Source organism: Merops nubicus, unplaced genomic scaffold (assembly GCF_000691845.1).
Source record: "Merops nubicus isolate BGI_N331 unplaced genomic scaffold, ASM69184v1 scaffold18772, whole genome shotgun sequence".
Taxonomy (NCBI): Eukaryota; Metazoa; Chordata; class Aves; order Coraciiformes; family Meropidae; genus Merops; species Merops nubicus.
The window spans coordinates 4,403-25,589 of record NW_008593040.1 but is presented as its reverse complement, the minus strand read 5'-3'; the positions used below and the strand labels follow the sequence as shown (position 1 = coordinate 25,589).

At 39.3% G+C, this 21,187-nt stretch overlaps 1 protein-coding gene across 1 annotated transcript; it reads right to left on the bottom strand.

Annotated features, from left to right (window-relative positions):
- Positions 1–407: 407 nt before the first annotated feature.
- On the bottom strand, positions 408–20,512 carry LOC103768213 (geranylgeranyl transferase type-1 subunit beta-like; the record flags this gene model as incomplete). The annotated part of the gene is made up of 4 exons (XM_008935356.1): positions 408–576; positions 2,171–2,322; positions 11,988–12,055; positions 20,394–20,512. Coding segments are annotated over 4 exons (508 nt in total), but the record flags the coding sequence as incomplete, so codon positions are not given.
- Positions 20,513–21,187: the final 675 nt, after the last annotated feature.

Sequence of the window (21,187 nt, the reverse complement as noted above, 5' to 3'; positions counted from 1 at the left end):
ACCTAATAAATAAATATCGATGTTGACGACTGGAAACACTTATTAAGCTTGCATTGATGTCAATACTTAGTCTTTTCCTTTGATTCTGCATATACTTTAAAAAACAGGACTACAGCTCCTTGAAATGTGAAAATTTTACTGATGCCGTGCTTTACTTAGGCACTTTTTCCAAGTTATAGGAACATCAGGCCAAGTGTTTCAAAAACTTGCTTTGAATTTTCAAGTTGAATTTTGCATTTTAAAGAAAACACTAAATAAAATTATCTTGCTAGTTTACAATGAAGACATATGTGCAAAGACTACTTTTTAATTTTCGGCTCACTAAAGAAGGAACAGAAAAGAAAGAAATTACCTTAATATTTCAATTTGGATGAAGAGATTTTTAGTCAGAAATAAAGCAAGTACCTTTAAAAAGTGGTAAAAAACACCTTGCAAATACTCACCATACTTCTTCTAATGTAGTCTATCGCTTTCTTCATGTCCATGCCTGACCAATTATCAAGCATGTAGCAGATGCAGGAAGCACAGTACACAAACCTCATATCATTCTCACTTCCTTCCAGCACTGCACAGAAACTGAAAGAAATGCTGCTGTCATTACACACCACTATAGCCTGTCACATCAGCAGTCCTTCACCTATCCCAGCACATACTGCACCCGCAGTACTGCGCGGGGTTCTGTGCCTCTCACTCCAAGAAGAGCACTGATGTGCTGCAGCAGGTGCAAAGAAGGCACGAGGCTGGTGAAGGGTCTAAAGCACACGTCTTACAAGGTGCAACTGAGGGAAGTGGGGTTTTTTTAGCCTGAAGAAAAGGAGCTCAGAGGAGATGACATTGCTCCCTACAACTACCTGGAAGAATGCTGTCGTGAGGTGGGGGTTGGTCTTTTCTCACAAGTAACAAGTGGTAAGACAAGAGGAAATCGCCTCAAGTTGCACCAGGGGAGGTTTATCAGGAATATTAGGTTGGATATTAGGAAAAAAATCTTCACAGAAAGGGTGATCAAGTGCTGGAACAGGCTGCCCAGGGAAGCAGTGGAGTCACCATCTCTGAAGGTATTTAAAAGATGTGTAGATGTTGCACTCAGTGATGTGGTTTAGTAGTGGGCTTGGCAGTGTTAAGTTAATGGCTGGACTTAATCTTAAAGGTCCTTTCCAGCCTAAATTGTTCTGCGATAAGCAGAAATATGCAGTAAGTTTAATTACCTGTGACAGTAAATAAATCTTTAATTATCTGTTGTATGATTTGCTGCTTGACAAGTCTCCACTTGGTGCAAAGAGCTCGTTAGGATATTTTGATAACTTAACCACTTGCAAGAAGCTAGCAAACAAAGTATTTGGACGAGTCATCCTAACACATCTCTTCTAAAAAAAAGAAAAAAAGGTACTTCTGACTTTAATGACAGTCTTTCAAGCATAACTATCACCACTATGACACTCCCTCTTTGACCCTGCAATTCAATTATGTACCCCATCTCTTCAACACAAAGCCTCCAACATTTATAGGGACATACTCTCACATTTCCTAATCCAAATGGTGACAGGCCCTGCACTCTGAAGCTCAGGTAGGGATGTATGCCACTGCTTTCCAGATATGACACAGGACATTCTGGAAAACCAGGATGTTTTTTAACATGTGCTAGTACTATGGTTTACAGTCTTGCACCATCCTCAAGTGACAACAGCACTGTATGTTATGCAGATACTTCAAATCACACTCAGGTAATGTAAGGTAGAAATTATAATACACACATTTATTCATAATGTAAAAAGATACAATGTAATTTCAAGTTCTTTGTTTGTTCGTTTTCTTCACAACATTCTTTTATTAAATAAGATTAGCATACCTCACTTATCTGGACGGCAGAGCAGAAAAACAACTATCCTTGCGACAAACTAATCCATTAACTTTGCAATAATAAGTGTCAAAGTTGTAAGCAAGTACCATCCCTCCCTAATACAAAAGCAAATCTATACACAAAGTGTGGTTGGTCCTGTAAATGGGCATGTGTTCTACGACTGACACTGATTATCCACCCACCAGAGTATTTTCTAATAAGAAGAGAGAATATATAGCTACTTTCATAAAAAACATGTTTCTTATATTTCATTCCACATCTAGGTTTTCTATTAACCTTCCAAAGAGCTGTAGAATATAAAATATCTTTTACCTGCCATCCTCCAGCTGAAGAGCTCTCAGTCCTGCCAGTACAGCATCTTTATTTACTCGACTTAAATCATCTCCAAGAATAACCAGACTTGACAGACCTGTGTAAGTCATTGCGATGTGTCCACTATCATAGGGATGAGATATACCTGGACCCTAGAAAAGAAGGGAGAAAATGAAAAATATTGAGACATCACAAGACCTTCTCTTACAGTCATTTAGAAAAAAAAAAAAAAGGTGGTAAACAAAGTTCTTTTTCCTTCACTCATTACAGTTGAAACTGAAGGCATCCCACTCAGCTTCTCTAATCAAACTGAACTACTGAACAGCTCTGCTACCCTTGTAAACAGCTGGTCAGTAGGAAGGAAGCTTTGGAAAAAAGTTTTGCCAAGAGTGATGTTTATGTAAGGTTAAAGCAAAAATATGGGATGTGCTCCACTGTACCTAAGTTTATCCTGACACACCAACTGGCATTAGCTTCCTGGCAGCTGGGAAAGCACTGTTAAACAGTCAAACCTCTGGAAGTCTCTTTGACAAAGACCTCACAATCTAATGGTTTAGAAGTAGAAAGCAGTGTAAGCAATTATTAGTAATCTGTCAATCGGAGCAATGAAAAAATAGCCTCTCCTCCATTTTCACCTCTAGTGTGAAACAATAATCAGTACTCAAAGTATTTATGTAGTAAGTAACGTCAACTGAGAAGCTAAAATTAGAGTTAAATGGTGACCAGTAGCACAACACAAATCGCAATAATGGGAGGGGGATTGATAGAGCTGTGCTAAATTTTTCCTTCTGATTTTTTATATCCACATCCTGGACTGTACCATTTCATGGAAACAGAAATCATGTGTAACAAGGCGATTTTTAATACTCGGTATTGTTCAATCTGGAGCAACAGTTTAACTACTTCAAACAGGCTAAAACCTGTTTTGATACTGAGTAGTAGAGAAAAGCAAGTTTTTAAAACGCATTTTACTAGCATGATTGCCTAGTCCGTTGTCATCTTCATTTTACAATTAACCTTAAATACACATGCAAAAAGTGATATAAAACAAAATTTAAAGTAACATTATATGTAATGTATTTTTCAGGCAAGTCACACTTATTTTCAAAACCAGAAACCTTTCCTTCTAGTATGAAATTGGGAGAAAAATACTTATTACCCACTAGAAAGCAAGGGACTGCTCTCACTCCAGGGAATCACAGCTGGGAAAAGGAGGCAGAAAACATGGTGAAAGTGGCTGCAGCAGCACTGAAAAAGCTCCAGCTGTGCAACAGAAAAGGGGAACAAAGGAGTGAGCACTGAGAGCTGCACCTCCTCTCCCACACTTCCAGTCCTGGACTGCCTGTTGGAAGGGGACACTGATCTCAACAGCTTCCATGCTGTCAAGGGCTAGGGCTGGGCCAGCTGCTAAACAAATGACAGACACTCTTTATTAACCCCTCTCCATTCACCAAAAGGGAAGAGAAGGGGAATAAGGGAGAGAGAAATGGATTGGAAAAATAAAATTGCTTTAGTGAAAATAATAACAGTAAAATGAAATATATACTAAACCAGTATCTAACCCAATCCCCATGACAGCAATTATGTCACCGTCGCCACTGATGCTGTGGGCCAGGCATTGGGGAAGTCCCAGACTGGACCCAGCAGCAGACAGGAACTGATTCATGAGCCGAATTCTGCATCTGGATTCAGGAACACACAGATCAGGAGTGAAAGCAGAAGAGACAGAATTCTCCACAGACACTGGCCATTCAAGAAACAGAACCTGACCTTCGTGATCCCTCAGCTTTACACTGAATATGACATGTATAGGATGGAATACCTCATTGGGTCAGTTTAGGGTCACCTGTCCTGTCTGCTCCTCCCCACAGGTGCAGCCTTTTGATGCTGCACCCCCAGTATGGCACACAAGATTTAGCAGTGACCTCGGTCTTCAAGGAGTAAGTATAAGGAAGAGCCTCTCTGCACATCAGTCCTTGGCACTAACTGTAAATATTAACTAGTTATCACTGCTAGAAGTAGAAGTAGACACTGTCTGTGAAAATCTGCCTCTAGCTTCAGAAAGTGCAGTCATTTGGAAGAGACAGAGCTGAAAAGTAAAATCACTGAACAGAATTGGTTCTCTTCTAGCTCAAACCAGGACACACACCTACCTCTGAACTGCCTGCTCAGTGATGCCCTCATCACTGTTCCCTGTCCTGCACATCCCTCAGTCACACACACAGTCACAGAGTGGTGGAGGCTGGCAGGGAACTCTGGATGTCACCTGGTCCAACAGGGTCACCCAGAGCCAGATGCCTATGGCCAGATGGCTTTTAAGTATCTCCAAGTATGGGGACTCCATCACCTCTCCGGGAAACCTGTGCCACTACTTGGCCACCCTCACAGTGAAAAAGGGTTTCCTGATGTTTGGGAGGAGTCTCTTGTGTTTCAGTCTGTGCCCATTGTCTTTGGTTCTGTCCCTGAGCATCACTGGATCTGTCCTCTTTGCAGCCTCCCTTCAGGTATGAAATCCTCCTGAGGCTTCTCTTCTTTAGCCCAAATATCCACAGCTCTCTCAGACTTTCCTTGTAGGAGAGCTGCACCAGTCCCAGACAGGCTTCCCCATGGTGCACCCCAACAGAAGCAGGACAGCTGTGTTCTCCAATAGCTTAGAAAAAGCTACTGGGGTCATGGAATGTGTTTTTCTAACTTGAGTGCATGACAGATTCTAATCCCTGAAGGAACAACTTGGCCTATCATGCCAATTCTAGGGATTTGAGATCTAAGAGAACCAAAAATCTTTATTTCAGAACACCTTCCCCTTAAAAAAAGTTATTATAATGAGATCAGCCCTTGTGATGCATCAACTTATTTCAAATGGAAAATTCTGCTCCAAAAATTCTGACATCTATGTGATACAAATTTGCCTTGACACAGAGAAGTATTAGGTTTAATGTAATTGACTAACTTTTAAGCAAAGCCAAATTTGAACCAGTTTTATTCTAAAGGATTCTCAATGTCCCAGCTCTGTGGCTGTGACATCCTCTATTGGATGTGTGGGGAAACACAGTGACCAAGGATGAGGAAAAGGCTGAGGTAGAGAATATACTCTTTGCCTCAGCCTTCAGTAGTAACATCAGTTACTCTCTGGGTACTCAGCCCTGAGCTGGAAGACATGGACAGGGAGCAGAATGGGGAAAAGTGGCTGGGAAGCTGCTCAGTGGAAAGGGGCCTGGGAGTGTTGCAACAGCCGCCTGAACATGACCCAGCAGTGTGCCCCGGTGGCCCAAGAAGGTCAACAGCATCCTGGCTTCTGTCAGAAATAGTGTGGCCAGTAGGACAAGTTATCATCCCCCTGTACTTGGCACTAGGTGAGGCTGCACCCACCATACTGTGTTCAACTCTGGGCCTCCCACTACAAGGGCACTGAGGTGCTGGAACGTGCCCAAAGAGCAACGAAGCTTGTGAAGGTTCTAGAGCACAAGTGTTATGAGACGTGGCTGAGGGAAGTGGGGTTGTTTCACCTGTAGAAAAGGAGGCTCAGGGGACACCTTACTGCTCTCTTTAACTAGTGAAAGGAGGTTGTAGCAAGGTGGGGGTCAGTCTCTTCTACCCTGTAAGAAGTGGTAAGGAAATGGCTTCAAATTGCAGCAGGGGAGGTTGAGATCGGATAGTAGGAAGAATTTCTTCACAGAAAGGGTTATCAAGAGCTGGAACAGGCTGCCCAGGGAAGTGGTGAAGTCACCATTCCTGGAGGTACTTAAAAGACATGTAGATGTGGTACTTAGGGACATAGTTTAGTGGTAGACTAGGCAGTGTTGGATTAATGACTGGACTCAATAGTCTTAAAGGTGTTTTCTAACCTAAATCACTGTAGGATTTTATTCTATGATTCTAATGCTTCTCACATATTTTGCCAACAAAAAGACACACGCTAGTTGATGCAAATATGTGGAAAGGTTCTCCAATATCAGGACTAACTGCTTACAAAATGCCCCAGCAGTTTCCATCAGCAGCTACAAAGAAAAGTAAGTTTCCAAACATCTATATAATCAAAGTTAAACTGTAATGAGAGGAATGCTTAATTTCTTCCTACTTAGTAGATCCTAGAACAGGGAAAGTGCAGAAGATGGTCATTTCACACAAACACACTGAAACTGCTAGAGCCTGCGAATTAACGTTAACTGTTCACCATTGCTGTTTACACACTTCATAAGTGGTTCACCTGCAAGTCAATACTGACAACAGGAATAACTGAACAGTAATAGATATATTGAAAGAGTTCAACCTTACATTTGAAAATATTATTTCCAGAGGAAGGCTACACTGATTAAGCACGGAAGTTTTATTCTAAAGATATTCAGACTTGCTTTTTAAAAACTATTTACAAAAACTCCACACAAATACTCCAACTACAACAAATGTGCTTGTACCTTCAGGAAATTTTCAAAGGCGTCTTTAGTTCTCAAACAACTTTCTCTTTCAAGTAACACATTTTTTACACACTTTCTACACAAAGTGACTGGAAATTCCAGCTTCAGAGAAATTTTAAAACTCTTAATTGTATTTTTCTTTAAACATGCTAATTCCATATTGCCTGTAAAGCTTTGGTAGCCTACAAATAAGATTAAATAACCAGGCCCTTGTTTTCCAATTAATTCTCTATTTTAGTATTTCTGTTGTACAGTTACTCATGGCAGTAACAACAGGCTCAGACGAAGTGCTGCAAGCACATGTGCTGTATGCTCATGAAACTAAGCAATACCATTCTCCCCAAACAAATTGTATCAATCCCTACAATACCTTGGCAACGGACAAAAAATTCTCCATACTTCCTTTTCTGTACAAACGTTTCAACATGTAGCAGCAGCACACTGCTTTTCCCAACACAGGGTTTCAGCAACACCAGAGCTGTATAAAATTTCCCTAGTTTGGTAGTTTTAATGAAGAGCATAAACTATACTTCTATGATTCATATAAAGGAAGCCATAGTGTCTGCTGCTTGTATATACAATCATGAAGTTCAGAGCTAAATTACTACAGACATCTGTTTCTGTCCTTGAGCAGCAAGCAAATATTTAGGCACAAGTAATGTAGAAAATAATGTTAGGATAGATGATTTTGAAACATCATTATGAAGGGAATTGAAGAGATGGTCTCAGCATTGAAGAACAGCTGCTTGTAGGTCACACAACTGAAGTGACAGAGGATCCAACATACTGGTATACAGCCAATGCCTTGAGAAGATTTGGCTTAGGCCCAAAATTAACAACAAATATGGTCAATAATTCAATAAAATTAAACACATAAGGATCAGAATCCAATAGGAGATCATACAGGAATTACTACAAGGCATACTCAGAGGCCAATGTGATGTTTCATATGTGTAACTACTGTAGGATTTTGGAAGTTTTTGAGAGCCCAACAGATCTTTGTTCACCATGTCGTTTTAAAAAAAAAAAAACAAACACACAAATAGATGTTCATGAAAAGTATAATAGAAGAGCAGTATATTCTGTATGCTTGCTAGCCGTAATTGTTTGAATTTTAAGTGTACTGGAATTCACTTTTTCTTTTTGGTTCCATGTAATTATTTCAAATTCACTGTGATACTACTTAACCAAATTTTACGTTGTACCACCAGTATATACTACACAAACTAATGCAACAAAACACTTGAGCTCTAGAAACAGGGTATCTTTGAGGGGACAGCCAGAGTAATTGGACATTTCAGAAAGCCCAAAACCCATACCCAGGAAAACAATACTTTTTTTTTGTGTAAAATTGAGAATTCATAGATTTGTAGAAACGGTCATTGTGACAACTTGATATCACAAAGTACGACTGGAATGGCTTCTCTGAATACAATAAATTACAGCAAGTCTCAAAGGTTTCTACAGCTGCTAATAACCTCCAAAATCTGCATGGCTGGGAGGAAGTGTTGCTAGACTGTCTCTGCTATGGACAGACATTGTGTAGAGATTTGTTCCAAATTTATCCAAGACACTGTAGCCAAAGCACCTGATTTTTAACCAACATCTCTGGACTTGGTAAAAAGAAGTTCCTTTTTACGATATGTATTACGAACTAAGCCTGCTTTTATGGAAATACAGCTATGTCTGCCTCAAAGTCACTGCAGCCTAAAGCAACAGCAGCAACTAAGCAAACTGTCAAAGCACAAAAAAGCCCACTGCTGCCACCACCTCAAACTGTAAGCTTCATGGGCCAAGGACACAGAGATAAACAGAATGAAGTTGTTTTGAGAACCGCAGAAGTTACCTCTGAAAAACTAGCAACAAGAAGGCTGCTACCTGTGGATGGATTGTTAAACAGACTAAACAATGAGAAGAAATACACAGCTCCACGGACTAATGGCCCACTTATGGAGAAGTTCATTCAGACTGCACCTTCTGGTTCAGTCTCATGTAAATAAGAGCCCAGTGTGTCTTGATCTTTTGGAGCAAGCACATTAAACTGCTCTTATGAAGTGCTCTCTATTGAGCTGAACTAATACACTGGTGTGGACAATACTCTGAGAAGACAACAGTGAGGAGGATATGGCCAGGTAATGCTCTCTTCTACACACCTCCCCTTCTGTAACAATTACAGCTTGTAGGTCACACGGGAAACGGATTAACTTGGATCTCATCAATGAAGTAAAACAGTTCTGCTTAACACTTCAATTAACACTTAAGATGCCAGGTGAGGGAAAAAGAGAAAAACATTTAAATCTGGTTCAGTCACATGATAAAGTTCCCTACCAAATTATCCAGAACAGCTATTTAATCATAAGTCACAATCACCAACAATTCATGCTGAACACTACAGACAGTGCTAAGAAGCTGCTGCAAAGACCTATCCAAACAATAATGAAGAATACTACTAATCATCATCCTACACAGGCAGAGTCCCACTTTCAAAACATTTCCCTCTCACACATGGCATCAGTGTTACGAACACGGAGGGTTACAGCCTTCAGAAAATACAGTGTCGAGGAAAACAGATGTTTTTTCCCCAAGTGGAAGTATATGTTATTCACTGCAATTTTACATAAAAGTTCCAGGTACTGGCTTTCAATTTAGTCGCTAGAACTGATTCATAGTACTTTAAAGAGAATGAAAAGACCTAGGCCCATCCAAAACTTTAAGGAAACCGTTCACTTCCAAATGAAAATAGTAGCTTAAACTACAGTAACACCAAATCAGAAAGACTGCAGAACCTGCAGCCATTCCAGAAAAAATTAGTTATCTAATTTTAAGTTACTCATGTGTAACTGCAGTGACAGAAGCAGCACTCTTGGCCTTCGTTTACAGTTAAGACCGCTGAGGCTGCATGTGGTGAGCTGGTCAAGTGGATATGGGTTTGCTTCACTTTTGCTACAGTCCCAAAGAACTGCATAGACACTACCACCAAACACTGAAAGGATAATGGCTAAAGAAACCCCTAAACCCCAAACCAAACCCAAATGAGCTATCCTGGTAACACTTGGTAAAGTTAGACATTCTAACATATCCCTTGCTTTTTTCTGTCATTCTCAAAGGTTTCGAGTGACAGAGGAGTTTTGGCTACGTCTGGTATGGCACTTTCTCAGTGCTCAAGAATGACATCACTGTAGTGGCACATAATAAATAGTAGCTGTCAATGTAAATCCAAAAGCTTACAGGCTTTTTCAAAAATTATTTTTCAAGACACCGATTTAATAGAACAGTTTTAAATGATGAATAAAGAAAAATCACAAGATACCAAACATAATTCAAAGTCATTGCATTGAATTTTCAAGTCTCTCTAAGTTATTTCAGAACACTTTAGGGCAACAGTGCTGGAAATACTTTAAATCTTATTAGGCAATAAATCAAGCAGATCTGATCCCTCTAGTGCAGATGCTACGAAAAAAGTATCGCAACGCTTGAATAAAAAGCACATCCATCTGAAAACAGTTTTCTAGAGATAACAACCTTGTAGCTAATTTCCACAGGCCATGATTCCACCCCTTTGTCCCTACTACAGACTGGCTAACATGTTATGAGACACCAATGGGTCGCAACACATTTCCTGAGAAGAAAAGTATTTAAGTATGAAGCATAAACTATTGGAAGTTGAGAGTTAAATTAAAAGACTTTGAAAGTGCTGAGAAGGGATAGTGACACTTTGACAAGCTTACGGACTTTCTGCCTTCGGGCCATTTACAAGATTTCAGAACTGCATCCAGAACTCACTCTTCAAGCTTTATATACCAGGGGGAATTTGAAACAAGTTCCCAAAAGTACGCAGTGATTTAATTTACTACACACATGGCACTCACCCAAACCTTTGAAGAAATATGATCAATATACTTTTATTATTTCAGTGCAGTAAAACAATGTCCTTATTCATTTTATAATGATGGTATGCCACAATAACAGTACAAAAATCTCAGCTTCTTTAGGTCACTTATCATTGACAACCATCTTCCTTCTGAGTAAAACCGGTCTTTTTCTTACATAACTATACTGAAATCGTCTACTATTTTGTCTTTACACTTTACTTTTAACAAATGATCCCAGTAAGTCACCACTACAGATCCCAAACTGGTTCAGGTTTTAAAAAGTTTTCTTTTTCTCCTTCAAGCTAAATGGGTGACTGGATTGCCACTGAGGTTAATTCCAATTAAAACAGATGAATAATTCTTGTTACTACACCACCTGTACCGTAAAATAGCATAAATAGCAAAGCAAACCAAGAGACAAATTACCTTGCCTGTCACACGCTGGTGTCATACCCAGGACAAAGACATAGAAAACCCCCTTCACAATATTTTTTCCTTGTTAGTAAGTATAACCTCTGAATATCACTGCTACAAGTACTAGGCCAACTTGCTATGCAAAGAGGCACATGCAGTTATCACTCCAGTTTACATCTGCATCCTCACAAGTTAATCAGAAGCATAAAGTTACGCTGTTAATAGTAAATAAAAATAAGGCCAAAACAGGCTGCTATACTACCTTCATACATAAATTAGGTTAAGCATTTTTACACTGCACTACAGTAATTAGTGGATCAGATACCCATCCTTGCTTTCAATTTCAGATCCCAAAATTCAGTCATTCAGTTAGGCTTAAACTCTTGCTATCTGTCCACTACAAAAATCAATTACTTGGTGATAATTTAGTGCTCTTCCAGACTTCCCATCCACTCTTTAGTGTAATTTGACTCTTCACTCTTAAACACAGAACTACCATACCTCTTTCACAGTCCTTCTGGCACACTAGCCTCTACCTTCCTCTTTGAACAATCCCAAACCTTCTGTACCATCTCTCACAGCCTCTGCTAACCTGCTTTATGTCTTGTATTAAGGGCACTTCCTTTTCATATACAAATTTAACTCTCTTGAAACACGGTTCCATGGGCTTCAAAGCATCCTCTCACAGTCACAACAGGGATGAGCAGAGCCTTGCCTATGTTTGAGCAGATACAGGTGCAATCAAATATGCACGTTTCATTACAGAAAGAGGAATGCCAAATAGCTCCAAACGGAGCTATTCTGGCTTTCTCCACCACGTTCTTGAGTTACAGAAGTTTCCCTACTTCAGTAAAAATCAGAGAAGGTGGAGAGTGCACTGAGACAAGCCACAATTAGCACATCAGTGTCTCCACTGCCCTGGAAACTCAGTCATACCATTTTAGTATGTCTCTTATGCGTGCTTCTTAAAAGCTGTGCAAACATTCCAGTGTATTAAGAGTGCAAAAATCCCTGCATTCCAGATATTCTCTAATTATGCAGTTAATATTATAAAAAAAATTAAACAAGATCATTTATTGCCTACTTGAAAATATTTCACATGCATATGTAACTGACCTTGGAAGGATTGAATGGCATCCCTAAATATGAAGAGCCTCTGAATCCACAGCGATCCAAGTTTGATCCTGGAAAAGATAAAAAAATAAAGACTCAACTAACTTGCTTTGCTGAAACACTCATTATAATACCATATTCTCCAGTCAAGATCAAGACTTGTTAATTCAACACTATTCACAGTATTACTAGAGTTTGCATGCATCTGTCAGTATGTTCCCAACTTCAGTTTGTTACCACTCTGATTAATAAAAAAAAAAAAATTCAAAGAAAACCACATGCAAACTTGATCCTACTGCAATGACAAAGCAACACATTTTTTTCATTTGGTGGAAATATAGCTTTTGTATCAGCACAGAAATGTCTTCCACGCTCACAAAAAAAAAAAAAAAAAGATTGCTCCCCTGGAAAACTGCCCAGAGCTGACAGATTTTTTTTTTTTTACTTCTCTGGACTCCTGCCTAGTAACACCATCTGTTTCCCAAGCAGAATTGTTTTAAGATACTTTGCAACACAGACAAGGACAAACAAACTGCAGTTTTAAGCTACCATGGATCTAACTCACTACTGTCAGAGTGAAATAGTTAAAACAATATGAAAGGAAAATTTTTAATTGGAGCCATTTTTCTGTCACTCAACACACAGGTACAAGAACACTGTAGCTATTGAACATTCCTGTATTTCTGTCAGTGATGTGTCACACTGCTTGATCACGCAGCATACAGATGTGTGCAGCACACCCTGTCAGCTTTGCAGCACTCGGATCTGCTTCTGCATGGCAAAAACTCAACTACTGCACTCCCCAGCCTCTGGAAGTAAAAGCTAGTAAGTGCTGTAGTTAACAGCACATGGGTGTTCTTAAATTCTCTCCCCTTCTTCTCTATTCAGCTCTTCAGCCTTTAATCTAAAAATCCTCATGGAGATTTGGGAAAATTACCCCAGACTAATCAAACAAAGAATAGTTATTAAGACGAAAGTCCTAAAAAACATCACTGCAATCTGGTCTAAAAGTTCTGGTGTTATTTATCAGAGCATTAGCTGTGTAATTTTAAATACATTCTCTATGTGTGCAACATTTAAACTAGAGGCTTTTATTAGTCTAAGTAGTTAAAAGTGGTTACAGGATGCAAGGCTCTCCGCCAGCTAAGTCTTTGCAAGTAATTTACAGGGAATGAACCACCTGCAATCTTCCACTTCCTCCAACTTCTAATCAAAAGTACTTATTAATGATTCTACAGGTGTAATGAAGGTCACTTCAGCCTGCATTTAAAACTGGTATGCTAGTCATACTCACAAAGAGAAAACAGGAAGAGTATCTGTATTTGTAGCCAAAAAAAATACATAACTGTTACATTTTGTTGTAATCTAAACCTTCTCTGCAGAGAACATTTACAGAGTCAGACTCGCATTTCATGTTGCAACAGGTTCCAGGAAGCACAATAAATATTACTCTTGAGGAATAATCCACTGTCCTGAAGGACACTGCCCAAAAAGCTTCACAATTTGCAAAACTATACAGTGTGAATGAATCAGTAAGAGAAGAACTAGAATTCCTGCTCTTACCTATCAGATTTCATAGGCGACACTGTGGAAAAATCACCATTCACTTGGCCCATTTTCATAAAAAATGGATCTGTGTCTTAAGTGCTTGAGTAAACTACAAAATTCACTTTTCAACAGCACTAATGTGGAAACCCTTAACCCCAAAAAAACATTGCCAGCCTACTAGCACACAGTTGTTCCAGACTGCTGCAAACAAAGCAAGCTACAATTAGGACAGCTCCGCAGTCAAACAGAAGTCAGCTGCTAGTTGCTAGAGGGAAGAATTCATGCCAGAAAGACTAATCCCCATCACTGGCCTTTTAGATTGTAGCTTGTAACTAATTATCAACCTATAAATGGGAGTATGGAACCCAAGTGTATTGTGCTGTTTGTAGGTTGCTTTGATGGGCTTGACTTGACAGCTACTATGAAAAAGAAAGATTAAAAACAAAGCACATGATGGAAATCAGGATCTATGATTTCCCTCAGCTGTTCAATTTTTGTGTAACATTTTAAAGCTTTTTTTGTATTACAAGACTACTAGCAATTAAAAAACAGCATCAGTAATTTTAAAATGCTGGATTTTTTACTGTAGTTATAGTTGATTTGAAATCGATTTTGACTCCTTATGTCAGTGACTTCCCATCCCAGAGTTTATACACTGCACCAGAAAGAAACAGAACAGCATGACTCTTCCATGTCCTTACTACTGCACAGTCTTTAAGGAGAATTTTATCCCCTCTTTCAAACAAAAAAAATTTGTCATTACCGTGCATGCAACAGTTGCTTCCTAGACCAGCAGCATTACAAATGAATTGCTAAATTTCTCGTTACAATTCTTGAGTTAGAAAATGGGATGCTGAGCTGATAAAGGAAGTGTTAAACAGGAAGTGAAAACAGGACATTTCTAACTCAATGACTCTGCCACATTGACTTCATGTCTCAATATTTTTTTTAAACTTCCTGTGACCATACAAGTTTAAAACCAAATGGAAACCAAAGGGGAATGGGGGAAAAAACACCATCTTCCAGTTCATGCACACCACCTCACCTTCTGTGAAGTTGTTTCTGCTATTTGATTGCAAAATACTTGCACTTCTTACATAAATGTGCTTAAAAGTGCTAGTCAAACTCTTGCCTACTTTCCTGAACCACAAACACCCTACTGGAAATAGACATTAAAAACAATTAAAAGGACACGATCACAGTTTAAAAAACTGCTGGAGTGACCAGTTGAGCTGCAGCACAGTCCACCGAGGTGTGAAGAAAAGCTGCAGTTATGAAAAGGTACCACCTAGTGTTCACTTCCAGAGTTAAGCATATTTAACCACTTGAGTTAAAGACACAGCAAAAAGTAACAAACGTTTCATCAGTCGCTTCATACTACTGCAAGCTGAACAAAACAGATCTGGAAAAACTTTTCACATCTGACAACAGAACTAAAGGAAACGGACTCTATTCTCAAACCAAAAGACTCCGCGCTTAAATAAAGAGCCAAGACCTTCCTCTGAAGAAAATCACGTTATGCCAGCTTCAGCCAGAACATCCTTAAAACCTGTAACAGAGCTCCAAGTGATGACCACAGGCAGCTTATCACAGGAGCTCTTTTGTCACAGGAGGGCATGTTTGCCACAATAACATAAATAAGCTTTTTTCAGTGATGACCTATGATAGGACAAGGGGTAATGGGTGCAAATTGGAGCATAGGAGGTTCAAGGTGAATATCAGGAAAAATTTTTTCACTGTGAGGGTGCCGGAGCACTGGAACAGGCTGCCCAGAGAGGTTGTGGAGTCTCCTTCACTGGAGTCATTCAAAACCCGCCTGGACACCTTCCTGTGTGATGTACTCTAGGTGACCCTGCTCTGGCAGGGGGGTTGGACTGGATGATCTTTCGAGGTCCCTTCCAACCCCTATGATTCTATGATTCTATGATCTTCTGTGATTTGTCTTGCATGGGAGGGTCGATAATTTTTACCACTACTTCTTCCCATTCAAGTTACCTATGCATTCTTCTGGTTCCAAGGCTTTTCTCATTTTGCCAAGTAAGGAAGCAAGCTTACACACGTCATGAAAATCTTAATATTAAAAAGCAAAAAATAAAAACCACTGCTTTAACACAGGCTGACAAGTCAGCGCATCCGGATAAAAAGAAGCGTAAGCAATTCTTACTGAACTAGGCCTAAAAATTAATTATTCTTAGAAATCAAAGCACTAGAACATGTCATAAAATGTAAAGTTGAATTCTCTAAAATGGAAGTTCATTATACATCCAGATAAATACTTCAAACGCAGCCATTAAAGAAGGTTGTTGGAGAAAAAGTCATTTCTACTCAATAAACCTCACCAGAAAGCTCACACATAATAATCTCAAAACCAATGACATTTTATTTTTTTAATACTGACACACAAGTAAAACCGAAAGACTGACTAATACAAATCTAAATTTCGACTTTGACAGAAGAAAGTTTTAGGTCTCTGATGTACCATTATGTTTTCAGCCTGCTATGTGTGGGTCCTGGGGGTTCAGACTCACAAATGAAGTACATTTCAGCTCTCCTTCTGGTGCCATTTCTTCATACAGCAAAGCTAGTGAACCATCCAGATGCCAAAAAGTACAATATTCTTCCCTCTCCTTTACTGGGCTGGCACTAGCACTCCCAGCCAACACAGTTCACCAATGCAACACAAATCTAACCTTCTGCTAGATAAATAAACGCTTATTTTTTTGCCACTTCAGCAAGGTAAACCAGCTCTCAAGCAAAGTCAAACAAGTGCCAGTGTTGCTGTGGGGGGAGGATGGTGGAGATATGGCCTAGGAGTATTCCTCCACTGCCTACCTGTAATTAGCTCTTGAGTACAGAGCTCTGGATTCCCCATTTCAGAAATGCCAACTGGTTTTAAACATGACCTGCAGGAAATCTGGATACCTCTTTCTCACACTGCTAAGAGTTGCACTTTTAAAATAGTTAAAATAAATCTGAAATTCTACCTAGGATGTGCTTTATGAGACGAAAAACAGTACATCTCTGTCATGACAAGAATCTTAAGAACAAACAGTTGAAGCAGGCCTTTTGCAAACCTTTTCCCAATTTCACGAACACTTTAAACAAGTACATATAATTTCTGGTAAGGCTTGTAAACAAGCACCACCCTCCTCAAAATGAAAAAGGTGGGGGTTTTTTGGAAGATTTCAACTTCTTTCTAAAAGGAAACACAGGAAGATCTTTCTGCAGTGAACACACAAACAAAACAAAAAGTGAAATAAAAGTAACAACAGCCAAAATCTATGGTATATGAAGCCAGACTATTCTGCAAGAGTTACAGAAGACAAGGGCCCTGCAAATAAGCAGGAGACAGGAATGAGAAAGCAGCTAATGATGGTAAGTTTCTATCTGAGGGTCAGCTCATGTGTCTGACGTACTATTCCCTTTTGGTATCGAGTCAGTCTCTCTACTACAACACTTGAGCTGAAGTTATGGTACCTAAACAACATTATCTGTTTGAAACAAAAAACCCACAGAAGAATACAGTCTATCCTGACAGACCTTAATCTTTAACTTCCTTTAGTGCATTTCAAATAGTCTCAAAGAGTATGCATTTGCTTTCTTACTCGGTGAGATGAAGATCTCACTTTGCATTTATGGGCTTTACTTTCACATGAAAACGTCAAAGGCTACAAACCTCTGAACTGAAGCTTTCATTAGCCATCAGACATACCAGCAAATACAAATATGTTGCCTAAAACTATCACAGTATATTGTGAGACCCTACCTAAGAAATAGTCCAAAACATTGAATTCTGAACTTTCTAGCAAGTTGCACAAAGCCTTGCTGTGGTGGGCTGACCCCGGTCAGCAGCTAAGCACCCACACTGCCACCCACTCACCTCCCCCTGCCATGAGAGGGTGCGAAAACACAGAGAAGGGGAGAAGATTCACAAGTTGAGACAGAGACAGTTTGATATGTGAAACAAAAGCTGTGGGCTGCTGTCCTGGCTGTATCTGGTGGGTGAGAAGGAGTGGAGAGGATAAAAAAGAGGCAGCCTTGATGCTGTGCAGGCAGTACTCATCAACAGATAAAACCCTGATGTCTTACCAACACTGTTTTAGTCATAAACCCAAAACACAGCAGTAGCAGGGCTACTACTAAAAACTAATTCAATCCCAACAAGTAACTATTATAGTGTAGTTACTGATAAAAGTAAACAGATACTAAGTTTGCAAAGAATTGACTGTTCTGTTTCGCATACCTTGGAAAAATAACTGTAAGGTAGCAGTAGCTCTCAAAATAATTTGAACTTGCTATCTTAAAAAACTGTTTTTAATAAAGATCAACTGAAGTGCTATGGATCTGGAACCTCTGTAGGGACAAATAGGAGCAGCGGGGAAATTTATTTTTCAGGTAATAATTACAGGAATTATCTTTTGGCTCATTTTAGGAATTCAGTGATGCAGTCAAAACCAAATGCCAAGATTCTGTGAAAATATATTTCAATTTAAAACATAAGCTTTAAACAGGCTTCCACGTCCAAAACTAGCAAAGACTTAAGTGCAGTACAGTTATTTAAGACAAGACTACTGGAAGTCATCATTCCAGAAACTACATCATAAAAGTGTTATAATTTAAATGTTTTAATGCTTTAAAGGTAAAGGTAGGGGTTTTCTTTATGTGGAAGGATTTTGATGCATCAGACTAGCAACTGTCCTCTTTAACTAGAGATGAACAAGCATTTTGAAACCAAAAACTCTGATGCAGCCTACCAGAGTTACGCTACTTCTTCCAAGAGGCCAAAAGAGGGAGTCAGAGCACTAGAGCTGAGAGGCTGCCAATTAACAAACATCGCAGCCACACAGGACTGAAAAACAGAAAGTCAATATGTTTTATTGAAAGTAAGTATTACAGGAGGGTACACATTCCCTTCTGCACATTTAGTCATCCAATATCCAACTTGCTGCTGTTAGTATCATTTACATTTTGCATCATCTATTGTCCAACAGAGGAAGTAAAAACGGAATAAAAATAATGCTGAAGTTTAAGAGGTCAAGTGACCACACAGAGCAGTGTTAGTAACAAAAGCAGAAGAGTGTAAGGAAAATAGAATTATTACAAAGTAATACAACAATACAGGATTGGAGGGAAGTTTGTCCTTTTGATGAAAAGGAGAGATTCATCACTTAGAAGCACAGAACACACTGCCAAAAGCACCCTCCCCAAAACTAATCTCCTGTAGTTTTATGATGGGATGGATAGCTAGAAAAAGACAGAGCACATCTCAACTGTGCTGTGGATTAGTAGCCACCATATCCGCGTGCTGAAATTTATACTGCTCTGCCTAGGGACTATTGCCTAGGTAGAACCTCATCGTCCCCCAACCCTGAGAATTAATTACTGCATACTGTCAAAGACAAACAACAAAATGCCTATTCTAATTGCTCTTCTTGCAAACTTCACTGTTCTTTCAGAATACATTCCTGAAGACTGGGATAAAGATCTAAAAGTAACTCCTAAAAACAAAGCATGTACACCCTGTGAATTTTTTTTAATGCTAAGGGACACAAACCTTCTCATGACTAAAAAACTTGCAGGCAAAATTATGCCACCCAAACCCCTTTACCTTTACCTTTAAGGCATTAAAACATTTAAATTATAACACTTTTATGATGTAGTTTCTGGAATGATGACTTCCAGTAGTCTTGTCTTAAATAACTGTACTGCACTTAATTTTCTATAATCAGTCCTGACTGATTATAAAACACAAGAAAAAATAAATCTACTTGAATTAACGCCCTGGGGTAGATCTGATAATTTGAAAGTCTACAGAAGAAAAAAAGGCATCTTTTTATTCCCACAAAAATCAAGCATCAGCAATCTTGACTTCCGTATGTGTATCTCATAAACACGCTCTTATTTCATAAAACTGCTCTTCGGAAAGGGACCCGATTTGTAGCATGCAATTAGCCAAGATACTATATACACAATTTTCTCTCTACAACCAGCAAACACACAAAGTACACGGTTGTGATTTTACAGACGGGCACCTGGAATCACCTTTTCTCTGGAGACCAGCCTGGGGCCACACAGCAGTAGTGCCTTGCCCACATCTTCCACCCACCCCCTCTACTGCCATTAGACATTCACCTGCACCGCCATAGGAAAAAAACTGCCAATATCGACTGGCCCACGGAAACAGCACCCTCCTGGCTTCTGTCAAGTCACTGGGACAGGGACACTACCTGTGTGCTCCCTCACCAGCTTGGATCTGCTATGCACCTTCCAAGCTGAGGACAGCTGAGGAGGCAGCAAGAGCATCGCCCTTTACAAAAACCTTAGGTAAATGTAACCTTCACAGATACAAGGAACTGATTTTTCATTTTAAAGCAGGAACTGTGTTTGTGCTTTTTGCTTCTTAACCTTACAGCTTCTGTTTCCAAATGGTAGTCCAAATAACCACACCTGTGCTCAGAGCTCTTGACATGCCTACAATTACTGGAAGTCAACATAACTACTATTAGATTTGTAATACTTACATAACATACACATTTCTTTTAGGACCAGGTGAAACATTCTTCCAAGATGCTTAGAGATCCAACTTCATTACACTATTTTATACTGTCTTGTCAGCAAATTAATTTCATAGCTTCACCCTGTATACATAAAAAAGCTAAACTAATTGCTTCTTCTAACTTTTCTACTTTTGAGGATCTATTTCTATTGCTCTAACATCACTATCTAAAATTATTAGGACAGCACATCAAGAAGGTCACCCTTGTATTTCATAAAGATCAAGAGCCATCCACTATTCCCAAGGTGAAAAGTAAAGGTAAAGATGTTAATATCATTGAAAAAAAAAGCTAAAAACTCACTCACTGTCTTCTGTGGGAAGGACCTGCAGGGAATAAATCCATTCTATTATATCATCTTTGTTCACCACATCTAAGGAATCCAACATATCCAGACCAGAGAGTGCGAAAAATGCAATTGTCAACCTAAAAGAAAAAGATAAGACTTACACTTCCCACCATAAATATCATGGGGAAATTAACAAACCATTGAAGAAACAGAAATATCTAGGATTTCTCAGCCTTTTACAGTGGTGCCACACATAGAGCCCAGCTCATAAAGCATTACATTTATCTACTGGACAAAATTATATTCTTGGTGCTGTAAATATTTCTCTGTCACAACAAAGCTTCTCATTTAAGCCACCCCTCCTTTTATATAGTAAAGATATGCCAATTCAGACAATAACCTAAGGGCCGGCTTACCAGGAAAAAAAAAAAAAAAAAAACAAACTACAAAGTAAGCTAGGTTATTAACATATGGAGCACTAGTTCTCTGTGATGAATTCTCAGGTGAAGAAACCCCCAAATATGCAGGAAGTGCAAGGTAACCCTGGACTGCAGCAAGCTGCCTCTCATTGCCTCTCCAGTTTCAGCTGCTTAGGAGTTAGCTGTCAAATGCCAAGGCTTCCTTTGTAACAAATGAATGTAGAAATAGGCACACAGGATGTCTTACCATCTAGAGGTACTGTTTTCTTGTCCTTTGGTATAGAGCAGCCTAGATGATTAATTTATTTAAGCATTTAAAATTAAGCACATTGAATCCAAATATCCAATACAGGAGTGCACTAGCTAGCATGCAGAATGTCCTTCTCGCTCATA